The sequence below is a fragment of the Cervus canadensis genome, chromosome 28 (genome assembly GCF_019320065.1).
Source record: "Cervus canadensis isolate Bull #8, Minnesota chromosome 28, ASM1932006v1, whole genome shotgun sequence".
NCBI classification, from domain to species: Eukaryota; Metazoa; Chordata; class Mammalia; order Artiodactyla; family Cervidae; genus Cervus; species Cervus canadensis.
In genome coordinates this window covers 12,216,151-12,241,737 of record NC_057413.1, presented here as the reverse complement: position 1 = coordinate 12,241,737, position 25,587 = coordinate 12,216,151, and the positions used below count along the sequence as shown (strand labels likewise).

The 25,587-nt window shown below is 39.9% G+C and overlaps 1 protein-coding gene across 13 annotated transcripts in view; it reads left to right on the top strand.

The window, feature by feature from the left end:
• The window catches only part of KIF13A (kinesin family member 13A), a 196,447-nt gene that overhangs the window by 73,151 nt on the left and 97,709 nt on the right, over nt 1-25,587 (top strand). For all 13 annotated transcript variants that reach the window (XM_043450877.1, XM_043450882.1, XM_043450881.1 and 10 more), the window contains exons 3-4: nt 6,521-6,533; nt 22,482-22,542. In XM_043450877.1, the coding sequence (XP_043306812.1) occupies nt 6,521-6,533; nt 22,482-22,542 (74 nt within the window). The remainder of the gene's footprint in view (nt 1-6,520; nt 6,534-22,481; nt 22,543-25,587) is intronic.

Below are 25,587 nucleotides of genomic sequence, written 5' to 3'. Positions count from 1 at the left end.
CAGGAAGGCTATTATCAGTGGATAGTAATTCCGTCAAATAATGCCCTGTAACTTGCTAACCTTTCCATTTGCTTTGTGTATCCATTTTAATTTTGGAAACACACACACATATACACATATATTGAATGAACATCATTAGGTTGAATTAATAGTTCCTGTGGATATGCTCGTGTATTCATCTCAGGTTTTGCATTGTATTGTAGCAATCTATTTGAATTAACCAGTTCATTAATTCTTTGGCCATTTGCATTCTTCTTGTGGTGGGTGTCAAGAGCTCTTCAAAATGTATATGTAACCCCATCTGCTTTTTGGGCTTCCCTAGTAGCTCAGATGGTAAAGCGTCTGCCTGCAACGCGGGAGACCTGGGTTCGATCCCTGGGTTGAGAAGATCCCCTGGAGGAGGGCATGGCAACCCACTCCAGTACTCTTGCCTGGAAAATTCCATGGATGGACGAGGAGCCTGGTAGGCTACAGTCCGTGGGATTGCAAAGAGTCGGACACGACTGAGGAACTTCACTGGATCTGCTTTTTATGACTCAGAGAAGTGCTTGCTATATAGTTTTGTCTACATGAATATGTCCATTTGTTGGTATACAAGTATGTGAGCTTATCTGCAAACTACACTTGATAAATCATGGTGGAAGATGAACCTTTATGGCCTCTCATCAAACACAGTCCCAACCCTGTGTCCTACTGTCTCTTTCTGTGGACAGACTACTGAGCTCTATGATGCTGTGGTCCTCGAGCAGGCTGTGCGCTCCAGTGCTTTTTTGCACTCACAGTTCTCCGTTTTTGTTTTTTTTTTAATTAATTTATTTTTTATTAGTTGGAGGCTAATTACTTCACAACATTTCAGTGGGTTTTGTCATACATTGATATGAATCAGCCATAGAGTTAGACGTATTCCCCATCCCGATCCCCCCTCCCACCTCCCTCTCCACCCGATTCCTCTGGGTCTTCCCAGTGCACCAGGCCCGAGCACTTGTCTCATGCATCCAGCCTGGGCTGGTGATCTGTTTCACCATAGATAGTATACATGCTGTTCTTTTGAAACATCCCACCCTCACCTTCTCCCACAGAGTTCAAAGGTCTGTTCTGTATTTCTGTGTCTCTTTTTCTGTTTTGCATATAGGGTTATCGTTACCATCTTTCTAAATTCCATATATATGTGTTAGTATGCTGTAATGTTCTTTATCTTTCTGGCTTACTTCACTCAGTTCTCCCTGTTGAAGGGCCGTTTCTTTACCCTGTCAGCTGGGTGACTCTCTTCACCTCCTAGATATGGCTCAGGGGTTTCCTTCTCTGAGAAACTTCCCTTCTTTCCCAGGTGATCTTTCCCTCTGGGGCTGCTGTGCACGTCACATTTTGTATCATAATTGTGTGTATAAGTTGCATTTATTGTTGTCTGAAAGGCAGCATGTCTAATTTGTTTCTCAACAAAGCGAACAGTATGTGTTAAATATTTGTGGACTCGAATATAGCTCTTTGTTTCTGTGCTCCATCCCACACGTCGCAGTCTGCTGGGTAGTAGTTCTTCATGAATGTATCTGTCTCTCTCACAAGGTGTTGAGGTCAGAGACTATGCCTCATTCCTCTCTTATCCCTCAAAGCACCTGTGATATTCAGCATTGTGATCGGTACTCAGTAAATGCTTGCCGGTTTAACAGGGTTACCTGGACTCTGGTGTTTAGTTCTCAGAGTGAAAGTGGAAGGTGAAAGTCAAGGGCTTTATAAAGTATAAGTCCTTAGAGTAGTCTCTAAGAGTCAAATATCATTTAATTCTGTATCTTTCCGATGTAGGTTGGCGATTTCCAACAATTAATTCAAAACATTTTTTAGCACATGGAAGAGAATTTTCTGTTTCTGAAGAAGGCACTCATCATTCGTGTCTCTTGAAGCGCTGACTGGGGTTAGAGCTTGTGGGTATTGGAGTTTGGGGCCATCTGACTTGTAAGTAGCTCACGCTGTAGTTGACGGGCTGTAAATACTGGACAAAAGGCTCCTTGCCCCGAGCATCATCTTTTGGTGTAAGGTGTGAAGAGAGAGTGACAGCTACCTAGGATTGTTGTCATTGTGATATGCTATTTATACTGCCTTATTTATTTCACTCTCTTGTTAGACTCTTATACAGCCTACTAAATTCAGTACCTGCTGCTCATTTCAAGACCTGGCCAGATACAGGTCCAGCTCATCTTTGCAGTCCCATATCTGTGTGTGTGTGTATGTGTGTGTCTTGTGTCATCACATTGAACCTGCATTTCTGAGTCTAGTTGACTTCTGAAGCTCTTGAGGACTTGACCCTAGCTAACATCCCATTGAACTTCTCTGTGTGAAATGCTGATCTAGAGAAATAATTATATTTAAATAAGACATAGGAAATGGTCTCCATTTTCTGACAGTCCTTGACACCTTCACTGCTGTCCCCCGCCCCCAACTTTGGAATTGTGAGATTGTGGTGGTGATGAAAGAAAGGCTTCACATCTAGATTATGTTTAAGCCACAAGGGTACAAACTTACTTCTGAGTTCTTCCAGTGATCTCAGGACTACATAACTATGTGGGCTTGGGGACCGAGATATCATGCAAGTAGTACATGGCATGGCCTCTGCTTTCAAGGGTTTAAGTCTTAAGGATACACAAGACTCACATTCAGACAGGATCACTGAAGACTGCAGGACTTTATGTGTGGTGGTGATGTTAGGCTGTTTTGTTGACCATAGGAATCTTCAGCTATCAGAGCTGCTGAAGGCCAGTGTGGTCTCAAACAATTGGCGAGGAATTGAGGGTGGAGCGTGGAGCTGGGTTTTGGAGAGGGGTGATTTGGTCAGGCCAAAGGGAGAGACCAAGTGGGTGAAAGGCATGGAAGTTATAGGAGTTTTGTGGGGAGTGCATCAAGTGTGGGTGACCTTGAAGAGACCATCAACTGGTTTGTCCTGAGAGAGGAAAGAACCTTCGGTGTTTTACACAGTAGGGTTGGCATCAATCAGTGGAGAACCACGCGTTCTTATTTTCTCTCTAAGCCTGTGTCTGCAGGTCAGTGAGTTCTTAAAAATATATATTTTTTAATATTGATTATGTTCACGATAGATGTTTATATTCATCTTTTTTCATAGATACATGAGAGAAAACTTTTGTCTTTACATTGCAATATCACATTAGTTCCCCCCCCCCGCCCCCCGCCCCCCCCGCAAAGGATAACATGCTGCATTTGGTTATAGTATCAGTATTACTCATGTTGGAAAACTTTTTTCTTCACAATTACCAGAAAATACAGAGCCTCTGGAAATTGGGGCAGTAAGCTGTGGTTCTGGATTAGGATGCTTAGTTTCTTATCAGCTAATTCAAACCTCAAGAAATGTTTATCAGTTAATGAAGTATAGTTGTGATAAACCAGATGACTGACTTTTCCTTCTGCAGCCAGGATCCTTGATCTAAAATGATCAGTAATTTGGGTAGTGGCAGTTTCACTTAGTGACCTGCCTTTCCCCCATGCATCCTGATCTCCATTTTTTATTATTAACATTTAATATTTATTTATTTGTTTTGGCTGTGCCAGGCATTGGTTGTGGCGTGTGGGTCTAGTTCCCTCACCTGGGATCAAACCCGGGCCATCTGCATTGGGAGTGCAGAGTGTTAGCCACTGGGCCACCCAGGAAGTCCCTCCATTTATTTCTAACAAACCATCCTCAGAAACATAAAAGAAGGTAGCGGAATTATATTGGCATTCCCATATTATGTGCTTTCTTTCTAAGCCAAAGAGATACACTTAACAAAGTACTTAAAATGCTGAAATAGGATTGGTTTCCTAATAGGAATAAAGAAAACTGTGTTGAAATGTCAATAAGGAAAGAATCGCTCTCTTATTGGGTGGCAAAGGAGGTCACGGTACTACTGGCTAAAAAGCAACACTTACTTTTTGCTGCTGGTGATGATTATTATACAGTCGTGAAGCACAGGAGAACCCTGGGGAAATCCCTGGGATTTCTGTTAGCATGTTCCACCCCCATTAGATTCCTTGGTTCATTGTAGCCTTAATGTGAAACATGTATTTTACTAATTTGTCCCATGCTGTCTCATATGATTGCTTTACTGTAGGCCAAGTCAAGTGGCTTTTCTTTACCTCGTTAAATAAAGCTGTGATTTAAATGGCTTTTAAAAAATAAAGCAGGCAATATAAGAGAAGGCTTTATCAAAAGTACTGTGAGTGATGTTTTATTATTATTATTATTGTTCTACCTGTTCAGAACAGATGCCTTTTAGAGCAGTTGTTCCACTTAAAGAAATTTTCTTGGAAGAAACCTCAAGCTTTTATGTACAGAGCAAAGACCAATGGCTCTCTTAGATTTAAAAACATGCGTGCATTGTTATAACAACATCCATTAATGTTGGTCTTGTTTAAAAGGATAGATGTGCAGAATGTTGAAACTTCTTAATTGCAGCTTGAGATACCAGTTTTTCTAGGTAGTTTCCCTCTGAAATCACATTCCTCTTATCTCTGCCTGCGGTCGTGACATAAGGATTCATTTCTTTTTAGCTAATTCATGGAATTTCAAGAAGATAATTCTTTATCTTCATCATTATAAGAAATGTCATGATTTAAAGGTTAGGGTAATCTACCTAATTGTGGAATCCATGGAGTTTCTTTTCTTGATATTGAACTCTGGGTTTTATTTGGGGAGCCTCAGAGTTCTGGGAGGGATATTGAACACAGTTCAGTTCAGTCGCTCAGTCATGTCCGACTCTTTGCAACCCCATGGACTGCAGCACGCCAGGCCACCCTGTCCATTGCCAGCTCCCGGAGTTTACTCAAACTCATGTCCATTGAGTCGGTAATGCCATCCAACCATCTCATCTTCTGTTGTCCCCTTCTCCTCCTGCCTTCAATCTTTCCCAGCATCAGGGTCTTTTCCAATGAGTCAGTTCTTCACATCAGGTGGCCAAAGTACTGGAGTTTCAGCTTCCACATCAGTCCTTCCAATGAATATTCAGGACTGATTTCCTTTAGGATGGACTGGGTGGATCTTCTTGCAGTCCAGGGGATTCTCAAGAGTCTTCTCCAACACCACAGTGCAAAAGCATCAATTCTTTGGCCCTCAGCTTTCTTTAAAGTCCAACTCTCACATCCATACACAACTACTAGAAAAAACCATAGCTTTGACTAGACGAACCTTTGTTGGCAAAGTAATGTCTCTGCTTTTTAATATGCTGTCTAGGTTGGTCATAACTTTTCTTCCAAGGAGCAAGCGTCTTAATTTCATGGCTGCAGTCACTATCTGCAGTGATTTTGGAGCCCCCCAAAATAAAGTCTGTCACTGTTTCCACTGTTTCCCCATCTATTTGCCATGAAGTGACAGGACCAGATACCATGATCTTAGTTTTCTGAATGTTGAGTTTTAAGCCAACTTTTTCACTCTCCTCTTTCACTTTCATCAAGAGGCTCTTTAGTTCTTCTTTGCTTTCTGCCTTAAGAGTGGTGCCATCTGCATTTCTGAGGTTATTTATGTTTCTGCTGGCAATCTTGATTGCAGTTTGTGCTTCATCATTGAACACAGTGATGGAGAAAGGGCACCGTGCTGTTCGTGCCTATACCTTTTAGTTCCCATGCCCTCTGCCCTGGAAAATCCTTTTTTTTTTTTTTTAATTCTCATGGTTCTATTCCCTATGAAGAAAGATTAAAGCCACAGGAAACCTCCCCGCCCCCATTTCTTTTTAACAATCGTTTTGGAGTTTCTGAATCGATGTATCGGAGACTAGTTGAGAATCACCACATCCAGGTCGAGCCCCTGTGATAGGATTGCATACCATATAAATTATAGTTCAGCTCCTTAACTTTGTACACAATCAAAACATTTACCAAGGAAGTTAGTCTAATGTTTTGTTACTTTGAAAACTATTTCCTTTTCAGAGATTTTACTGGATGCAGAGGTGTTTTTTTTTAATGCAAAATTGAATGATAAAAAAGTTCATGTGTGGTTGATGATAAGGATGCAGTTTGCTTTTAAATTTATATTCAGGGTTGAAATATGTGAAAATTGTCATCTAAACAATGCTTTCTAAATGGGGGAGAAATCCCATATTGATTAGAGTATTTTTCAAAGGAGATATATATATATATGCCAATTTTTAAAAAATTCAAATATGAAAATTGATTTTGAAGTATTTGACCACAAGCAATATGATTGCAGCGTATTTCTTTTTTTTTTTTTTCCTGATGCTCTTTTTGTTGGCCATTTTATAATCATTAAAAATACCTCTGAATGACTGGATAGATTCTGTTAAGCCAAGGAAGAAACTTATTATGCCCACACTGTGTTTTTGAGCAAATATAAGAGTATTGCTTCAGGCAGTGGAGTAAATTTGGCTTCTGATTTTTGTGAAGTAGAGCATATATTATATCATATAATCAAGATGCTGAGTTTGCCTTGTTTTTTTTTCTTTCATTGCTTCCTTCTGATGTATCGCTGCTGTGTGGACAACCCTCTCTACTTCTGCTGCTGAAATTTTTTGTTTCCATCATTCAGGAAACCTCCCAAGGTAAGCACCGATACGGAATTTAGTATGCATGCTGGCCAAGTGTGCCAAAATTTTGAATTTCATTCGTCACAATGACCCCTCTGAAACACCTCTGCTTTTGAGAAGACAGCTGGGCATTCTAATGTAAAACTTAAACCATGAACAGTTAATGTTGGTAATGATATTAAATGTGAATGGTCCCCTACATCTTATAAAGCACTTTCATACATTATTTCATCCTTGGAACTAATGTGTGGGTTTTCAGGACAAACCTATCTGGCTGTTGTTTATATTTTTTTGATGATGACATGAGGCCCAGAGAGAGGAAATGATTTGATAATAACAATAATTCACAGATAGGGTATTAGAGAGTGAAAGTGGAAGTTGCTCAGTCATGTCTGACTCTTTGCCACCCCATGGACTATATAGTCCATGGAATTCTCAGGCCAGAATACTGGAGTGGGTAGCCTTTCCCTTCTCCAAGGGAAATCTTCCCAACCCAGGGATCAAACCCAGGTCTCCTGCATTGCAAGCAGATTCTTTACCAACTGAGCTATGAAGGAAGCCTTCATAGGGTAATGCAGAACTATATAATATCACCACCTAGAAAATGGGAAGACAAAAATGGTAACATCATGGTAGGTTGGTAACTGGATTATTGACTGGACAGACTGTCTTTTCTGTGTCCTACTAAGAATCATTGATATCACCAGAAAAATTCTCCAAACTTTTAGAGTTTCAGCCATCTGCCAACTTTATGTGCTCCTTTGGAGTTTCTAGCCAATTGCAAAGTCCACTAATTAGAGCCAGCCCCCATGTTCCGGCCAGCCTTTGTTGACATGTGTGCCAGTGAGAAGCCTAAAAATTAAAGAGTAGGTAGAAAAAGAAGACAATGAGAAGCAGGACATCATCTGAATGATCTACTCTTGAATGAATGAAGGCTGATTTTTATTACCGGTGAGTATTTTATTGGTTATCCAAGGGACACTTAGTACCAAAAAGAAGGAGAAATGCAATCAGCCTCTGACCAGTGATGCTGGTTTTAGCTTTGGTTTTTGAGATGGGATCAAGTCAGGTTACACCCACATATATTATATGGTCAGAATCTAAGACACGTTGGGTAAGGAGAAGAAATCCAGGATAGATTAGATTTACTTATCTCTGGGATTATGAAGGAAAATCTAACTTAGCTTTTGGAGTATTGAGACCTCCCTAAAATGCTAAGTGTTATCCTTTATGTTTATTAAAGGCAGTATAGGAATTGTCCTTGGCGTTAAGAATTCCAGCTCCAGTAAGGAAGCCATGCATTGAACAAATAATATGAAATCTTTTAAGAAAGAGGCAGTGTATGATGTTTAGAAATAAAAGCACTCGCATCCTGGCCAAATCTGAGGGATTAGAAGGTTATTCCTGAGCGATCATTGATGTGGTGTGTGTGCTCAGTCATTTCCGAGTCTTTTGTGACCCCATGGACTGTAGCCCTCCAGGCTCCTGTCATGGGACTTCCCAGGCAAGAATGCTGAAGTGGATTGCCATTTCCTACTCCAGGGGATTTTTCCGACCCAGGGATTGAACCCGCATTGACAGGCGGGTGCTTTACCGCTAGCGCCACCTGGGAAGCCCCTATTGATGTGGAAATGTGTAACCAAAAATGTCTCTGTTACTCAGAAAGATGTGAGCTCCCCTTAAGTAGCTCTTTCTTCCCTTGCTGTTGGTTCCTAAAGGTTTCAGAACAGACAGCCAACCTTATGATGTATTTAATTCTCTCCCTACAGAAAAAGGCACTAAAATCCTGAGCAGTTCCGCATAGGGTTACTTAATGAAGGAGAAGCAGTGAAATGAAAAAGAGGCACAAAACCACATTTTTAAAAAATCACTGATTGCTTCATATACAGAAATGTTCTGGTTACTTTCTGCCTGGTATATAATAGTTTCGTGGTTTCACTAGGTATCCTATTAATAGTTCCTATGAAGTGTCATGAGATTTCCAAGGTAAAATGAATGACATTAAATATAAATATATATATATATACATGCACACACATATGTGTGAGTGTGTGTGTGTGTGCGCGTGCATGCACATGCCATAAGGCACATCTGGAAAGTATGAAAATCATCTTAAATTCAAACAAATGACATAGCAAACTGAAGTTTTTTAAAAAGATGCTAAGATAGATAAGGTCTTTTCATGCAGAAACTATGAATATTGAAAGCAAATGGGAAACATATTTTTAATGATGACTATATAAGCATGAACTTTTATTTATTTCAGACAATGAGATTTTGACATGCATAATTAGTAAAAGCATCAGAGAAGACAAGTTGGTTTCATTTAACAAATATTTTGGGCAGGGGCCAAGTGCTGCGTGAATCAGACCAGATCCTAGCATTCTAATGGGGTTGGAGTACAGAACATGTGCATAATGTAATGTAAAATCAAGAGGAAACTATCTGTCAAACTTATAGGATGGAAAGTCCTGTTCTGACTTCTGCAGAACTGACAGCTAAGACCGGACAAAATATTAAAAACCTATACTTGAACCTTTACGTGGCATCTACACAATGACTGTTGAATGAATGAAGAAAAAAAAAAAACACCTGTTGTACCAGAAGGACACTTCACCAGTTTAGTAGAAAGAAGGTTCAAGTTTAGCTAAATCATGTGTTCCCTTCACTGGTGGACAGAACCACTTTGCTAAAGACTGAGCCGGAGAATAGGTGGGGAAACAATGGAAACAATGACAGACTTTATTTTGGGGGGCTCCAAAATCACTGCAGATGGTGGCTGCAGCCATGAAATTAAAAGATGCTTGCTCTTTGGAAGAAGAGATATGACCAACCTAGACAACATATTAAAAAGCAGAGACATTACTTTGCCAACAAAGGTCTGTCTAGTCAAAGCTATGGTTTTTTCCCATAGTCATGTATGGATGTGAGAGTTGGACAATAAAGAAAGCTGAGTGTCAAAGAATTGATGCTTTTGAACTGTGGAGTTGAAGAAGACTCTTGAGAGTCCCTTATACTACAAGGAGATCCACCCAGTCCATCCTAAAGGAAATCAGTCCTGAGTATTCGTTGGAAGAACTGATGCAGAAGCTGAAACTCCAATACTTTGGCCACGTGATGTGAAGAACTGACTCATTAGTAAAGACCCTGATGCTGGGAAAGATTGAGGGCAGGAGGAGAAGCGGGTGACAAAGGATGAGCTGGTTGGATGGCATCACCGACTCAATGGACATGAGTTTGAGTAGACTCCGGGAGTTGGTGATGGACAGGGAGGCCTGGCGAGCTGCAGTCCATGGGGTTGCACAAAGTCGGACACGACTGAGCGACTGAACTGAACTGAACTGAGCCAGAGAAAACACTCTGTCCTAATTCCATTCTCAAGTAGACCCAAATGCCCGGCTGGGTCGTAATCCTGATCGTCTTCTGTGGCCTGTCCCCAGAGGGAGAGTGCCCATTGGACCTTACAAATCTCACCAGTAATTTGGATTCTCTTGTCATTACATTAATTTGTGTTTTCCTGAGGAATATCTGCCTTTTCCTGTAGTCTGTGTTTGGACAATTATTGAAATTATGCCTAATGATGTTGGTAAATAATAATCACCTCCCTATAGTATTTTCTGTTTCTATTATGTGTGAGGATTTTGCACATTTTACTTAAAAATATTCTAAGGTAGAGGTGCTGATTAGGAGAAAGGAGGGGCTGTCTCTTAGAATATTTGGTTGAGTTATCACTGTTCCTACCCAGCTGTTACACAGGAAAGAAGTCTCACAGTCTTTTTATCTATCCTTGGAACTGTACTCTTAGAATGCTATGCTATTTTCATTGTTTCTATTAATAATAGCTATCTTTAATTCAGCACTTAAAATATGCCAGATTCACTTTAAATCCAAATTAAAATTTAATGCAAACTTGGATGCCTTCAGAGAAACAGGGGCAAAATCAGTGGTTGCCAGGAGGAGTGAGAGGAGAGGAGAGATGAATAAACAGGTGAAGTACAGGATTTTTAGAGCAGTGAAACTATTTTGTATGATACTGTAAAGGTAGATATATGACATTATACATTTATCAAAACTCATAGGACTATATAGCTCAAAAGAGTGAACCTTGATGTATGGAATTTAGTTGTTAATAATGTATTGTTGGTTTATCAATTATAATAAATATAGCATAACTAATACAAGGTATTAGTAATAACAGAGACTGCTGAGGAGGTGTTTGTGAAGAGGGGGTATATGGGAACTCTTTGCACTAGCTGATCAGTTTTTCTGTAAACCTAAAACTGCTTTAAAAAATAAAGTATTAATTATGAAAAAATAGATGTACTTCATATTCACAGAATAAAATAGAAAAAAAACTATGTGAAAAGCATTTGACAAAGTTCAACACTTGTTTATGTTATAAACTTGCAGCAGGTTATAGTAGACAGAAACCTCCTCAAGATGGTAATGGGCATGCATTAAACATATAGAGCTGTCATCATATTTAACAGTAAAAGACTGAACGCTTTCCATCCAACATGCGAAATAGGTGAGGATTTAGCCACTTCTATTCAGCATTGACTGGACTTCTTAGCCAGTGTAATTAGGCAAGAAAGAGAAAAGAAATTCAGATCGGAATGGAGGAAGCAAAAGCATCTTTATTTCTAGACAATAAATTCATATATTTAATAAACATTAAAGAATCTCCAAATAAGCTTCTAGAACTTACAAGTGGCAGAGTGGCAAGAAAAAGGTCAAAATAAAAATTGTACCTCTTTAAAATAGCATGAGCAATTAGAAAATAAAAATTAACAGCAACCCAATAATTTACAGTAGCTTCAAAAACATTAGATATTTAGGGATATACTTAGTTGAAAATGCACAATACCTTTCTATTAGCATCTCAAATATAGATGACCATTGGATTGTAAGCAGATGTGCAAAGAGATGGAGAAAATATCAACTGTCATTCAGAGAATGACATAGCATAGAGTTGGACTGCTGGTGCATGGAAGGGAACCCTGGGTGACATATTTAGAAGGAAGTTGAGGAACTTCTCTGATGGTCCACTGGTTAGGACTCTGAGCTTTCACTGCCAAGGGCATGATTTCGATCCCTGGTCAGGAAACTAAGATCCCTGGTCAGGGAACTAAGCTGCATGACATGGCCAAAAAAAAAAAAAGAAGGAAGAGGTTGAAACCAAATCCTGCTGTGGAGGGCCTTGATACCAGGGTTGTCTCTCGATATATTCCGTGTCTCTGTTTTGAACAAAGCAGTGGCCTGATTCAAACTCCCTTTCAGGTTAATCTGAACGCAGAGCATAAAATAAATTGGGTTTGGTTAGTGGGTGGGAACAGGATGGTATTCAATAAAATGAGCCAGGAATGAGGTAGATTCATTACCTCTTTTTCAATAAAATGAGAGATAATGAGGGCCTGCATTGGTGCGGTGCCATGAGAGAAGAGGAAGGGAAGGATGATCAAAACATTGCAGAACTAAAATGTCCAGGACTTGGATGCTGGTAGCATGTGGGAGAAGACAGTGCCACAAGAGGAGGCAGAGATGAATTTGGAGTTTAAACCTGAGAAACTGAAAATTCGGCAGGAACTGAAGAAGAAAGACCTGGTTTGGTGCAAGGCAAAGTGAAAGAGTTTAGTTTTAGAGTGAATTGAATCAGAAATGATGATAAAGCATCTGATGGGGACGCCTAGCAGGTAATACACGGTTTGTAGTCTGCTCTACAAAGGTCAGGTACATCCTGATGGGAAGGAGATAGGAGGTAAAGCAAGAGGTATTGATTATGTTGTCAAAGAAGAAAGGATTAAGTGGGATAGAAGACGTGGGAGAATAGGGGTGAGCAGGGACCCGTCCTGTTTTCGGGAATGGATGGGGAAGAGCCAGTGAAAACTCAGAAGAGAAACCAGGTACCCTTGTGGTGCTGCTGCTCATGGTGACTCTGAGGACAGTTACACTTGTTCTCGCCGAATTGTGTTTCTTTTGTTCTTCAAAGTTATTATTTTTTCTAGTGTTGTATTAGGACAAGGAGAAAATATTCTTCTGGTTGAACTTGAGAGTAAGATTGAACATTTTTTTTATATTGCACGTGCATGTACAATAGAAAGAGAAATTTCCACAAATGTATCCTTGTGTAAATTGTTTGGTACTATTTATTTGGGTTTTCTTTTTGGTGCTACATTTTGTAAATTTGTACTCCAGAGTAGAGAAACATTTATTTCGGCCTGGGCCTAGTGCATACCATTTAATCCTTTCACCAGTAGCATATCATGCAATGTTTATTGGAGCGTGTTCTACTTCCCTTAAAAAGAAAAATAAGCTTTTAGACAAACATAGAGACACCTGATTTATGCCTCCTCATTAGTTTAAAATAAAGAGCCTTTGTCTCAGAATTTTCGGAGTTGAAATAGGTGTGTTTTTCCTTATTGTGTGTGTGTGAGGATCTCTGTCTAAATATGTGTTATGCCTGCTCTATTGATGGAAACCAGGAAAATGTCCCAGTCAAAGGAGCTTTGCCTTTAGAAGCCCAGTTCCAGGTCTCCCTGATGCCCTCCGAATGTCAGGCATGTTCTAGGACACTTCGCTATTCATGCTTCTATCATCTCTGGCACAAGCATCTTACTTTCCCAGGGAGCTACACTGAAACACATGCAGAGAAAAACGAATGAATTCTTCCTCCTTTTTCTGTTTTCTTCTTCACCCTTCAGTGTTTATTGAGAACTATCCATGTGCCAAGTGAGCACTTTGGAGCTGGAAGAAATTTCTGAACTGAGACCATTCAGAGTCTGAGACTAAGGAGATGGAGGCTTAAGGAGTGAATCGGCCCAGACCATTCAGTGAGAGAGCTTTGGGCTGCAATTCTCGGCCTTCTGATTGCTGCTACTGTCTGTTACACCATGTGCTTGTAAAATGTTTTTTCTGTTTTTTGGGTTTTATGGAGTAAAAAAAGCAGGAAAGAGTAAGAAGGAAGAGTCTGAAGCAAAAGTAAATATCTGCAAGATCACTTTGTTTACAGTCACATTCTTCTTTACGCCATTTGCTCATTTTTAAAGCCATGGTCATCATTTTAAGATCTCCATAAGTTAGTTTAAGAATCATTTGAACAATTTGATCTTGTTAATTAAACTCACTTTGGAGTGAAAGTCTTAGTAGCTCAGTTGTGTCTGACTCTGTGTGACCCCATGGACTATATCCCACCAGACTCCTCTGTCCATGGGATTCTTCAGGCAAGAATAGTGGAGTGTGTTGCCATGCCCTTCTCCAGGAGATCTTCCTGTTTTTTATTTACAAGCCCTGTTTGGAACTATTGACCTTAAGGATGTTTAATCCCTCTTCTAGTTACATAAGTTTGTTGGTAAAATCTTGAACAGGAGAAAATGACAGCATAACAAAAATAAAATTGTCACTTTTTGGAGGCAGTATCCTTTAAAGGGTCATACTGCCGTACCAAAACACCTGAATACAAAAAAAAAAAAAAGAAAGGCTCAGAAATAAGGAGGGAGAAATCACTCATACAGCTTATGCCATCTGAAGTGCAGTTTCATTCAGACTCATTTTACAGTCTGTGACCACCATCATTTTCATCATTCACTTTGTGCATTTCTGAGAACTGAGTGGTGGCCTGGAATGAGATGAGTTCTAGACCTGTTCTGGCCAACAGCAGCCACTTAGCCACACATAGCATTTGAACATGTGCTATGTGGCTGCTCAAAACTGAGATTTTGGTGAATGTAAAAATACACACCAGACATCAAATACTTGGTATGAGGAAAAAAGTAAATATTTTAAAAAGCGTATTAGGTTAAATGAGAACATTATTTAAATTGTTTTATCTCTTGACTTTTGAGTGTACCTACAGACGCAATTTAAATTACATTTGTAGCTTGGATCATGTTTCTGTTTCAGACCAAACATATAGCTGAATATGGAGCTTCTTTTTAGCATCCATCCTGAGGTTTTTGCTCCGTTTCTCTTACCCTGTTAAATGCAGCCACTCTATCGTCACCCCTTACATTTCTGCCTTTATATCTGAGCCCATGAGTGTTGCAGCTGCGTGAACTGAATGGCAGAAAGGCGGCATAGCCCTACCACTCTGCGTTTTTTCCTAGGAGGCATTTTTACTTTATTCATTCAAATGTCATTTATTAGATGACTATAATTGAGAATGTTTGCAAAAAGTACAGTCTGAAGAATTTGTGGGGCTTAAGAGGCAATTTAACTAGTGGTTCCTGCTCTCCGGAACTCACAGTATGGTGAGGAAGGTTAAACATGTATAGCATTGTAAGTGGTGGAAAACAGATCATGCTAAACATCATCATTTCGACAGGACATGAATGTAGGGCTTTAATTCTTTTTGGTCTGGTTCGGTTCTCTAACAATGTGTCGTGAACACATTTGGCACACCACATCTCTCGTAGTCATCATACTCTTTCAAATGAACAGAGTTGAAAAGTAACCACCCACAGGACATGGGTTCGCCGATATTTATAAAACCAGAGAAAAGGGGTTTATGGAGAAATCTCAGGTGCAGTTCCAGAGTTGACAGCAGCCAGGACAAGCTGTGAGTAGCAAGCAGCTCAGTCCGCAGATGTGAACAGTGGATGAATTGTACCCGGAGAGGAGGGTGGCAGGATCTTGTGAGCACAGAGAGACACACTCCTTCGTGCAAAGCCCAGCCAGCCCACATAGAGTGGACATTTTCCCCCATGGGAAGCCCTTTTCATTCTGGACTTGGGGGCTAGGAAGTACACAGTGAGTCTTGTGTTGATCCTTTTGACGAGGAACTCGGTGAACTGTAGCAGCTCTCTTCTCGTGGCCGTATGAACCTTCCTTGCCTTTTCATTTTTCTTTCTTTATTTGACTGAGCAAATACAGAGCACCTATCTACTGTGTCTGTGCTTGTAAGGATTAAAGAAATGAATTAGCACAGGCCCTGGCCCAGGAAACCTCCAAGCTTGATAAGAAAGTAACACACTTAGGATGGTGCTTGCTACATAATAAACACTCTGTAAATGGAAACTGTGCTGTACTGTTAACTGGGAGAGGAGCCCGACAGTGTTGTTAACTGGGAGAGGAGCCCATCTGTAGAGACTGTCAAAACAGATAGCAGTAGCTGCCATAGACTGAGTTTTACTGTGCACCATGCATTGTATTGGTGGACACTTTGCTTAAATGCCCACAGCCCTCATTTAATATAAAACGTGTGATTACTTCAGTAGGCTGTGTATTCGAGAAGTGAAGCTGTTGACTGAAAGAGCACAGAGGAGGGAAGTCGAGGACGCACTGGAGGAGGTGACCTTTGGGCAGGTCTTGAAGAATGGCCAGGGGGTAAAGAGAGGCAGAGGGTTGTCAGAGGGGAGGTTTTCTTAAGACTTCCACATTTTCTCTTCTCCTTTTTTCCCCTGGACTTCCCACTCTGCTCATCCACTATCCATGTCATTGGTGGAAGCTCTCAGAGCTGGAGAGATGCCTGACTCTTGACATAATCTATAGGTGAATAGGGGAACTTGCTCCTGTCTTTTGGGGAAGGAGTGGGAATCCAGTAAACACACAGATCATGTCTGTATGGAGACATTGGTCTTGTCACTTTCACAGTCGAGTGGGGACAGCCTTTGACCAAGTACTGTTGGGTAATCTACTACCCTACTCACCAGTGTGGGCTGTTTTATTTAAGTAGCCGTCATGTGTGATAACACAGATTTACGAGATCGTTTTTAGGTGAATAGCCAGTCATTCACTGTGAAGTTGCTGTAACAAGGAAATTCTCAGAGTATTTTTGTTTAGTGGAATTATGGGCAATAACATCTTTAGGAAAACCAAGGTCTTGACCTCTCAGAATTAATAATGTAGAAGAACAAAGGGACTCTCTTATACATGCTAACACATCCAATCTGGCCAGAGAGGTATGAAATTCACAGTAAGAAGAAGTAGTGTCCTTAAGAAAGGTTTCATAAGGGAGTGACATTTGAGATGATGCTAAAATAATTTAATAAGGAGAAATTAGAAAGGGAGCATGCTTTGATGCATTTTGCAGAAACTCTGATGTGTATGTTTGGAGGTGCTTCTTTGCCTAAAATTAAATTATCTTGAGAAAAGTATTGGGTTAATCACTTTCTGCCTGGAGAGGAGTTGAAAGGTACAAAGATGATTTTTGGGGGGGAAAAAAGTGCTTTTTAATTTTCAAGAATAATTCTTTTGTTTTGTCTTTGTAACTAGACCAAAAGCAACTAGAGGACAGAAACATGCCTAATGTGTATTTGAGTTCCTTGAAGTGCCTCAAACTGAGAGCAGTGGCAACTAGGCATTGCTTGAATGCTTTCTGGATGAACTAATTTATAATTGGAGAACATATTAGTGAAAGTGTGCAAGTAGAAAGAGATATGCAGTTGAAAGTACCTTTATGTTTGGTATTTATGGATCAGAAAAATGATTACAGATCACATTTCTTAGAACCCTGATGTCCTCTGTTTCTTCGAGGAACATAAAAGATGCTTTTTTTCTTTTTTTAAAATGGCAACTTGAATTTTGCTGACATGCCAGTGAAATGAGCCTTTTCGGTAAGAGTGGGGTTTTTCTGTGGTGCGTCCTGCCTCTGCGTCCTAAGGCACGTTTGCCTCAGAGTGTGTGGTACCCAGCACATCTGCCTTATTGAAAACAGCTTGTGCTCACTTTACAGGATGCTCAGTGGTTCACAGAGATGCAAAGAGAACATTTTTAGGAGTGTGTTGAAGGTGGGACCAATGTGTCCAACAAGCTTCAGGGTATTAAATACTGGTCTGAGTTTTACAAGCTGGAAACTTAGAGGAGGGTGTGGGATTCCAAGCAGGTGGAGTCACATTTCATTGAAAACAGTGAAGACGGTGGTTTTCAGATTTTGAAAACAACTGGGGAGCATCTGTACTTTTGGTTCTTTTTCTAGTTGAAGGCTCTTGGAAAATGTGGGTTGCTTTACAAAAAAAGTTCACAGTGTTGATTGGCATTGGTGAAATATGAAAATTATACTTAGTTTCCAGATTTAAGTTTTTGTGGGGGGGGGGTCAGTTATATACATTAAAAAGTCCCCCATCTCCTATATTCAAGGTGCCAGTGACTTCATAATGAATAGGTAAAACAAACATTTAGGAATTCTAATGAAATTAGAAGTCTTGAATAAATATATTTCTCTAGTATAATGTGCTGGCTTCGAAAAAAAAATGATTTCCTTTTTATTTGAAGTGGTTAGTTTCCAAAGAATAACTCTCATGAAAATAGTTTAGTTATCTCTTTTGAAATGTCAGTGATTTTTTTTTGAACTTTTTATTTTGTCCTGGGGTATAGTTGATTAATAAAGTTGTGATAGTTTCAGGGGAACAGTGAAGGGACTCACCATACATTCTTATCTATCCATTCTCCTCTAAACCCCTCTCCCATCCAGGCTACCACATGACATTGAGCAGAGTCCCTTGTGCTATATACAGTAGGATCTTGTTGGTTATCGACTTTAAATATAGCAGTGTGTACATGACCTTCCCAAACTCCCTAACTATCCCTTCCCATTGGCAACTGGAAATGTCAATGATTTTTGTATTAGAAAATCAAGATTTCTTTAAAACCTAAGAAAACCATGTCCTCTTTAGTTACAAACCTTTGTGATTAAGTTAAACAATTAATTTTTTTTTTTTTTTAGCCAGGAAAAGAAAGATAATTGTTTGTGAACACTAGTTTATTTATAGTACTAACAAGATTGCAGGGGAAATGATCATGCTACCTAAGATAAATTATTTTAAACTTTTGCACACTGTTTTCATAAGTCATACCAAATAATTATTCTCACAACAAATAATTATACTTGATGTGGTCGTACTAGTTTATGCTCGTGAACCCTGGAATGATGGTGCCGGAGAGGACTCATCTAGTGACCAAATCTGTATTTGACCATTAAAGGCAACAAGTTCCCTAAAATCCTGCATCTGAAAGTAATGAAACATCTAAAAATCTTTCTTGCAGTTTGAACTTCTACTTTTTCCTAACACTTCCTCATGTCCATTCCATGTTCTTGTCTGCATTTCCACTTCTTCTCCTGGCCTTATGTTTATTTATTGAGAAAATATTACGTACAGTGCCTGCTCTGTATGAGATATGACCCAGACACTAGCATAAGACAAAGCCCCTGCCCCCAACAGGTTGGCCTTGAAGTGGAGCTGAGACCCACACAAGAATTAAGCCAAGAAACAAGACCACATATGAACTAGTGCCATGGGAGGTGTAGAGTGCTATGGAATTTCATAGATGGAGTGGCGGGGAGTCACTGGCAGCCTTTGTTACACAAAGAAAAAAAATGACAGCAGAAATCTTTCCAGTTGCTTTGAGTTTTTAGGGGGAATCCTTCAGATTTCTGGGCTTAACTTTCTTATGATAAGTGCTGAGTAAAATCATAACCCATACTCCATGACTGGCTTGAGGCGTGCCCAGTCTAAAATGCTTGTGATCACAGGTTTTAAAATTTGAGACATAATTCAGTCCAGGGAGAGGCCAGTATTTGGCAGGCAAAGAACGAGTATGTCTGCCAGTACTATCAGAGCCCTTTGAAAAAAACGTTTTTTAACATTTGTCTGAATTTGGGAGTGGGGGCAAGTGCCTAAAATGAAAATTTTATCTTCCTTTTTGTACATAACATTGAGCAGAGTCCCTTGTGCTATACAGTAGGATCTTGTTGGTTATCCACTTTAAATATAGCAGTGTGTACATGACCTTCGCAAACTCCCTAACTATCCCTTCCCATTTTTATGATCAAAACCAACTTTATGATACAGTAGGATCTTGTTGGTTATCCACTTTAAATATAGCAGTGTGTACGTGACCTTCGCAAACTCCCTAACTATCCCTTCCCATTTTTATGATCAAAACCAACTTTAGACTATTAACTAGTTTGTTAGAAATAAAAGTTGACACAGAATTTGAAATGATTATTATTAAGGGCAGACCCCTGGTTTGGGAGTGGATTTCATTTTATTTCAAGTGACATTATTGTGAATATAGATCTATAGCTGTCTAATCTTGTATGCAGAATAGCAAACTGTTATCAGTAAGTTTCTGGTAGGTATGAAAAATTAGCATACAGGAGATAAATTACGATTTCACTGTATGTAGCAACTACTAAGAGGAATTCATTGGCATCTAGAGGGAAACAGTACCTAAAAATTGGAAAGGAGCCTCTGTTGGCCGTTGAAAGTCAGGAGAGTTGACTTAAGTCAAAAGGAAAGGAAAATACCCTGGAGTTGAAAGTTAAGTGTTATAAAGATGCCATCAAAGGGAGGTTGTGGAATCTCCTTTTCTGGAAATGTTTAAAAACAAGACAGATCTTCATCTCTCAGGAGAAATGTTGAAATTCTGTGCTGCCTTGAGGCAGGAAGATTAACTGGATTATACCTGTGTGGTCTCTCAAGTCTTTGGAAGATCCCTAGAATGCAGTAAATATTTCACTCTCTTTTGGCTGGAACCGTTGTTTCGTAGCTGTTCATTTTAACCTTGGTTATTATGAGACCAGAGTGAGTGTTTGTATACATAACAAAATTGAATTTGGATTTGAGGTTGATGATATAAGTTGTGTGTGGACCTGAATCCATTTAAAAGCACTGAAGTACAGATGGTGCTGAAACTATTCAGAGTGTAACTTAGTCTTTTGATGGTGTGGAATGTACCTGCTTTCTTCCAAGGTCTTAATGCCAGTTATCATTTAATAAATAATTATAAAGCAACCACTGTGGACACTGCATGATACAAACAAGAATTAGGTATGGTCCCTGCTTTCAAGGACCTTTGTCTAGCAGTGGAGGTAAAACCTATGCACAGATCATACACATGGTAAGTGAAAAAGTAATTGATAGGAGTCACAAAAATAGGATTTAGCTGTGTTGTGAGAGTTCAGGGAAGAGAAAGCTAATCCTTTGGGTTTAACCGAAGAATGCTTCCTGAACGAAAACTATATTGGCACGGGCCTTAAGGAGCATGAGGCATTCTGAAGGGTGGAAACGAAGCAAATGACAGCGGTGGAATTGTACCTCGTAACTCCGAGGTACGGACAAGTTCAGCTGAAGCATGCAGCTGTTGGGAGACTTAGGCTGGAACAGTCCCTTAGGGCCAGTTTCTAGGACCAGGTCAGAGTGTGTGTTTCTGCGTGCCCAGTGTTTACAATCGCTTGGAAATGATTAAACCTTCAAGAGTCTCTGTCCACAGGAGGATTGCATGTTACTATTGGAGTTGCATGGAGGAGCGGCGAAGGCTGGGACAAGGAGCCGAGAAAACAGCTGCTGAGTCACCTGAGTCAGTTAGCTTGAGGAGTAGGAGGGTGATGCTGAGAAACACTAGCTTTAGGGCACGTTAATGGGTGTTACTCAAGAAAGGGTCCCTGGGCTTCCCCGGTGGCTCAGTGGTAAAGAATCTGCCTGGGAGACACAGGTTCCATCCTTAGATCAGAAAGATCCTCTGGAGAAGGCAATGGCAACCCACTCCAGTACTCTTGCCTGGGAAATCCCATGGACAGAGGAGCCTGGCAGGCTATAGGCCATGGGGTCACAAAGAGTCGGACATGACTTATCAACTAAACAACAAGAAAGGGTCTCCTCATCAAAAGAAATTGGAGAAATAAAGTGACACAACCAAATGGGTTTATGTATGGAGACCAAGGGGGATAGGGGAGATGGGAAGAATTGGGAGATCGGGATTCATATTTAATACATATACACTGTCAATACTATCTGAAAAATAGATAACTAATGATAACATACTGTATCAAACAGGAAATTCTACCTAATGTGCTGTGGTGACCTGGATGGGAAGGATAGTCCAGAAGGGAGGGGATGTATGTCCCTCCCCATATATCCCCTTTTATATCCCCATATATGTCTCCATATATGTATGGCTGATTCATTTTGCTGTACAGTAGAAATGCAACTTGGTAAAGCAAGTATACTCCAATAAAAATGAATTTTTTATTTATTTATTTTTTTAATGAATTTTTTAAAAATGGGTTTATTTGCTGAAGACTTTCAGCACCTTTAATGTTGAGAATTGCATAGAAAATCTTAAACAGGGTAAAATATGTACCATTTCCAACATGGTGTAATCTTTATTTCATGGACTGTCTTGAAACTGCTGTTCCTTGGTGCATACTGTGGGGAGCGTTGCCCTGTGCGTGTGGTAAAGATGGCTGGAACATGAGTGGTGGTCATATGCATGGAAAACAGTGATTAGATGTGTGTCCTTATGGAGCAGGGAAGCCTGGAGTGCTGCAGTCCATAGGGTCGCATAGAGTTGGACACGACTGAGCGACTGAACTGAACTGAACTGATAGGGTAGCATCAACCATTCCTAGTACATAGTAGGCATTCAGGAACTATACAGAAAGCTAAAGCATGCAAGAGTGAATTGATATATTAACAATACTTGGCCCAGGATTGGGAGTCTAAGATTTCTGGAAATGTGGAAAGTTTTGACAAACCTTTAGCTATGCTAGAAGTGATAAGGTCATGGAAAGTTAGGTGGGACTGATTTCAGTGAAAGTTGATCACTTTAGTATTTCTTGTGAAGCCATGGAACGTCCACCATGGAAGGTCTACCTGGTCCACCGTTTCAGCATCTGCTGAAACTGCAGACTTGGGAGAGAAGCCATTGTCTTTTCTCACTAAATGTATAATTTAAAATATTTTGGCTAAGAGGTCTGCTTGTTTGAATGTGGAGTAAGTAGCAATTTTCATATACAATTTACTCTAATATAAGAAAATAACCTTGTATTTCTTGTAATACAAGAAAATAGCCAATTTAGTTTGAAAGAAGCTTCAGGGTTAATAAAGCGTCAGACTTCTGGTTTTTGTTTTTTCTTTTAAATCAGACAGAAGCAGGCATCCTCATCCTCAGTGAATTTTTTTTCAGTCTGATTTACTCATGGAAGTTAATAAGTTTTTAAGTTTAATATTCTGTTCTTTCATCCAGGTATTTGCATTTGATTATTGCTTTTGGTCCATGGATGAATCTAACACTACAAAATATGCTGGTAAGTTGATTGTCTCTCTGTTCTTGATGTTGGGCCTCTGGCCTCTTCTTCCGTTACTTCTGTTTTCTTTTATTATTCCGGAGTTCTGTTTTTTCCATAAAATTTGCACTCATTCTTTCCAATTCTAGCATGTGGGCTTTGAAGCCAGTAAGATTTGGTTTCAGGATCTGGCTCAGCCACGTACTTGCTAAGAAACTGAAGACAGGTTCCCCCTCCCTGCCCCCAAGCTCCTTAAGCTTCAGATTCTTCACCTGTAAAGGGGGTATGAAGTGGCTTTAGAGGTGTTCCAAGGGTTAGAGATAACGGGGAACCACCTCAAGCTGTATTGTGGTTATCACACGAAGAGGAGGTTGAATGTGTCCTGTCTTCCCTCATCTCTGACTTGTAGGGGATGCTCTGCTCATTTAAACAAGCAAAGCACAGATGCTATTGGTTTACAGGACCCTCTCACGTCCTGAGTGTTCTAGAGTAGTCAGTGGTGATGTGAACTAAAGCTCTTCTTTCTTCAGGGAAACATGGCCTCCTGGCCCCACATCTTGCTACTGTTCCTTCCTTTTGAGGCATTTTACCCCTACTTCATTAAATACAAATGACTGCTATTAATAATTTTATTATTTGTGATCACAGGTGAACCTTCACCTTTCCTAGGAGTTAAAATAAGCTCAAGAGGGAAGCACTTGTTTTAGTGGAAGAGGTCTTCATTCCTTTCCTTCTGACTGTGACCCCTTTTCTTAAATACATCGTCTTAATGAGTATTTTCCCCTTACTTCTACTTAAGAGAATCTCAGCTGGAACTTCCCTGGTGGTCCAGTGGCTAAGACTCCAAGCTCCCAATGCAGGGGGCCCAGGTTCCATCCCTGGTCAGGAAACTAGATCCCACATGCCGTAACTAAGAGTCCGCATGACTTACTAAGACCTGTTGCAGCTAAATAAATACATACATACATAAATATTAAAAAAAAAAAAGAATCTCAGTTGAATGACTTTTCCATTTACTGAACGAAAGGGCAAGAGGATAATGGAGAGGCTGTAGATCTTAAAAGATTAGAAGGCAAAGGAAGTCATCTGCTTGTAGGAAATTTTGTTTCTTGATAACCTTTTCCTTGCCACGTAAAGAAAATTTGCTGAGAATTTATTTGATATATAGCTTTTTCAAAAGTTAATCTTGAAGTTGGAAAATTCCTTCCGGGGCTCACGTTGGGTAAATAAGTCTTCTTTCCAAACATCATTCCTGCAACTTCAGCAGTGTATTTTATTAATGTGAGTAAATAATTTTTAATGTTGCCTGTAATTAATTTGTCTTTTTATTAGTCCTTTGGGATGCTCGATAATATATTCTACAGAGTCTGCCTTGACTAGTAGCACTGTGTGTACTTTCATTCTGGATGTGTGCTTTTGGATTTAAATAAAGCAGTTCATACTGTGACAGAAACAAATGAGAACAAATGCTATGGCTATACAAAGCACAGTGTCTCATTCTGTTCAATTGATATTATTCAGGATGTAGTCAGATATAGCTCCCTGGATTAAAACTCTTACGAAATTCTCAAATGCTTTAGAGGACTCCTCATCACTTATAGATAAAATCTATACTCCTTGGATGACATTTAAGGTCCTTTATTATTAATATATAACCCTGTCTACCTTCCCTACCCACTGCTCCCTGTCTCCCTACCGTCCATTCTGTGCTCCAGCCCGGTGTGATTGTTTGTTCTTCTTATTTAACCCAGGAAGCCAGAAAGATTGAGAATAGCTCCTTAAATATTCATCAAACCCCTACTGTGTGTGCAACCAAGGAAGCCCTTGAGAAATTAAAACCTAAGTTGGAAAGCAAAAGAATGCAAACAAATAGCAGTAAGCATTTGGAGATAATATTTAACCTCAAAATTTTACAGGTTTTAAGTACTATAGAAAACCCAAGGAGAGGCAAAATCTGAGAAGACTGAAGTTGCCTGGGAAGAAATCATAGAGGAAGTGGGACTGTAACTGGACATAAAAGTTTCGCTTAGATTTAACCAAAGGGCAGTATGGAAGGCAGGCTTCCCAGGTGGCTGAGTAGTAAAGAATCCACCTGCCAGTGCAGGAGATGCAGGAGATTCGAGTTCGATCCCTGGGTGGGGAAGATCCCCTGGAGGAGGAAATGGCCACCCCACTCCAGTATTCTTGCCTGCAGAGTTCCCTAGACAGAGGAGGCTGGCAGGCTACAGTTCATGGGGTCACAAAGGGTCAGACAGGACTGAGCACATGCACAGTAGGGAGGGCATCCCGACGAGAGGAAGCGTATGGTGTCAAGGAAAGCATGTGGGCTCTGAAGTCCACTCTGGTTTAAGTCTCAGGAGGCTTGCTTTGATTCTCAGACAATTTAATCTTTCTGAGTTATAGTTTCTTTTCTGTAAAATGGGAAGCATGTCAATGATAGGACTTAGATGTTGTTATAAGGGTTCAGTAGGTAGCTTCATGAGCTGACCAGTGGAAGGTGCCCGTAAATACTTCATTTGGCTTTTTCATAAGTGAGGGTGCAGAAGTGGAAGTGAGCATGGTGTGTAAAACTGGTCCAAGCAGAAGATGCATCTTATGGGGAATCAGTGAGGGACTTACTTGTACATGTTGAATGAAGCCACATAACAGGAAATTTTAAAAAGCTAGGCTAAGAACTGTAAAAAAATAAAATAGAGGCTGTTGGAGTGATGTGGTTAGTAGAATATTTTAGGAAGATTGTTTTTCTTTCTTTTCCACATCTCTACAATCATGTCCTCCATTAACTGCCCATAGAGACCATACTAGCATTCTGCAATGTATCACTCATACTTCTGAATGTAAATTTTTTTCCTACTGGAAATAACTTTATTAAGTACAGATGATAAAATTCAAATGTGAAAGTCAAGATTTCTCTAGCTTTTCACTACATATAGTATGTTGATGAATATATAAAAAAAATGCTTTCTAAACATACTGATAGCCTAAACTTTACTAAATCTTTGTTTGCATGATCACAGTAAATTCCAAATTCCAATTAGCCTTAAACAGGATTTTCTTGATTGATAG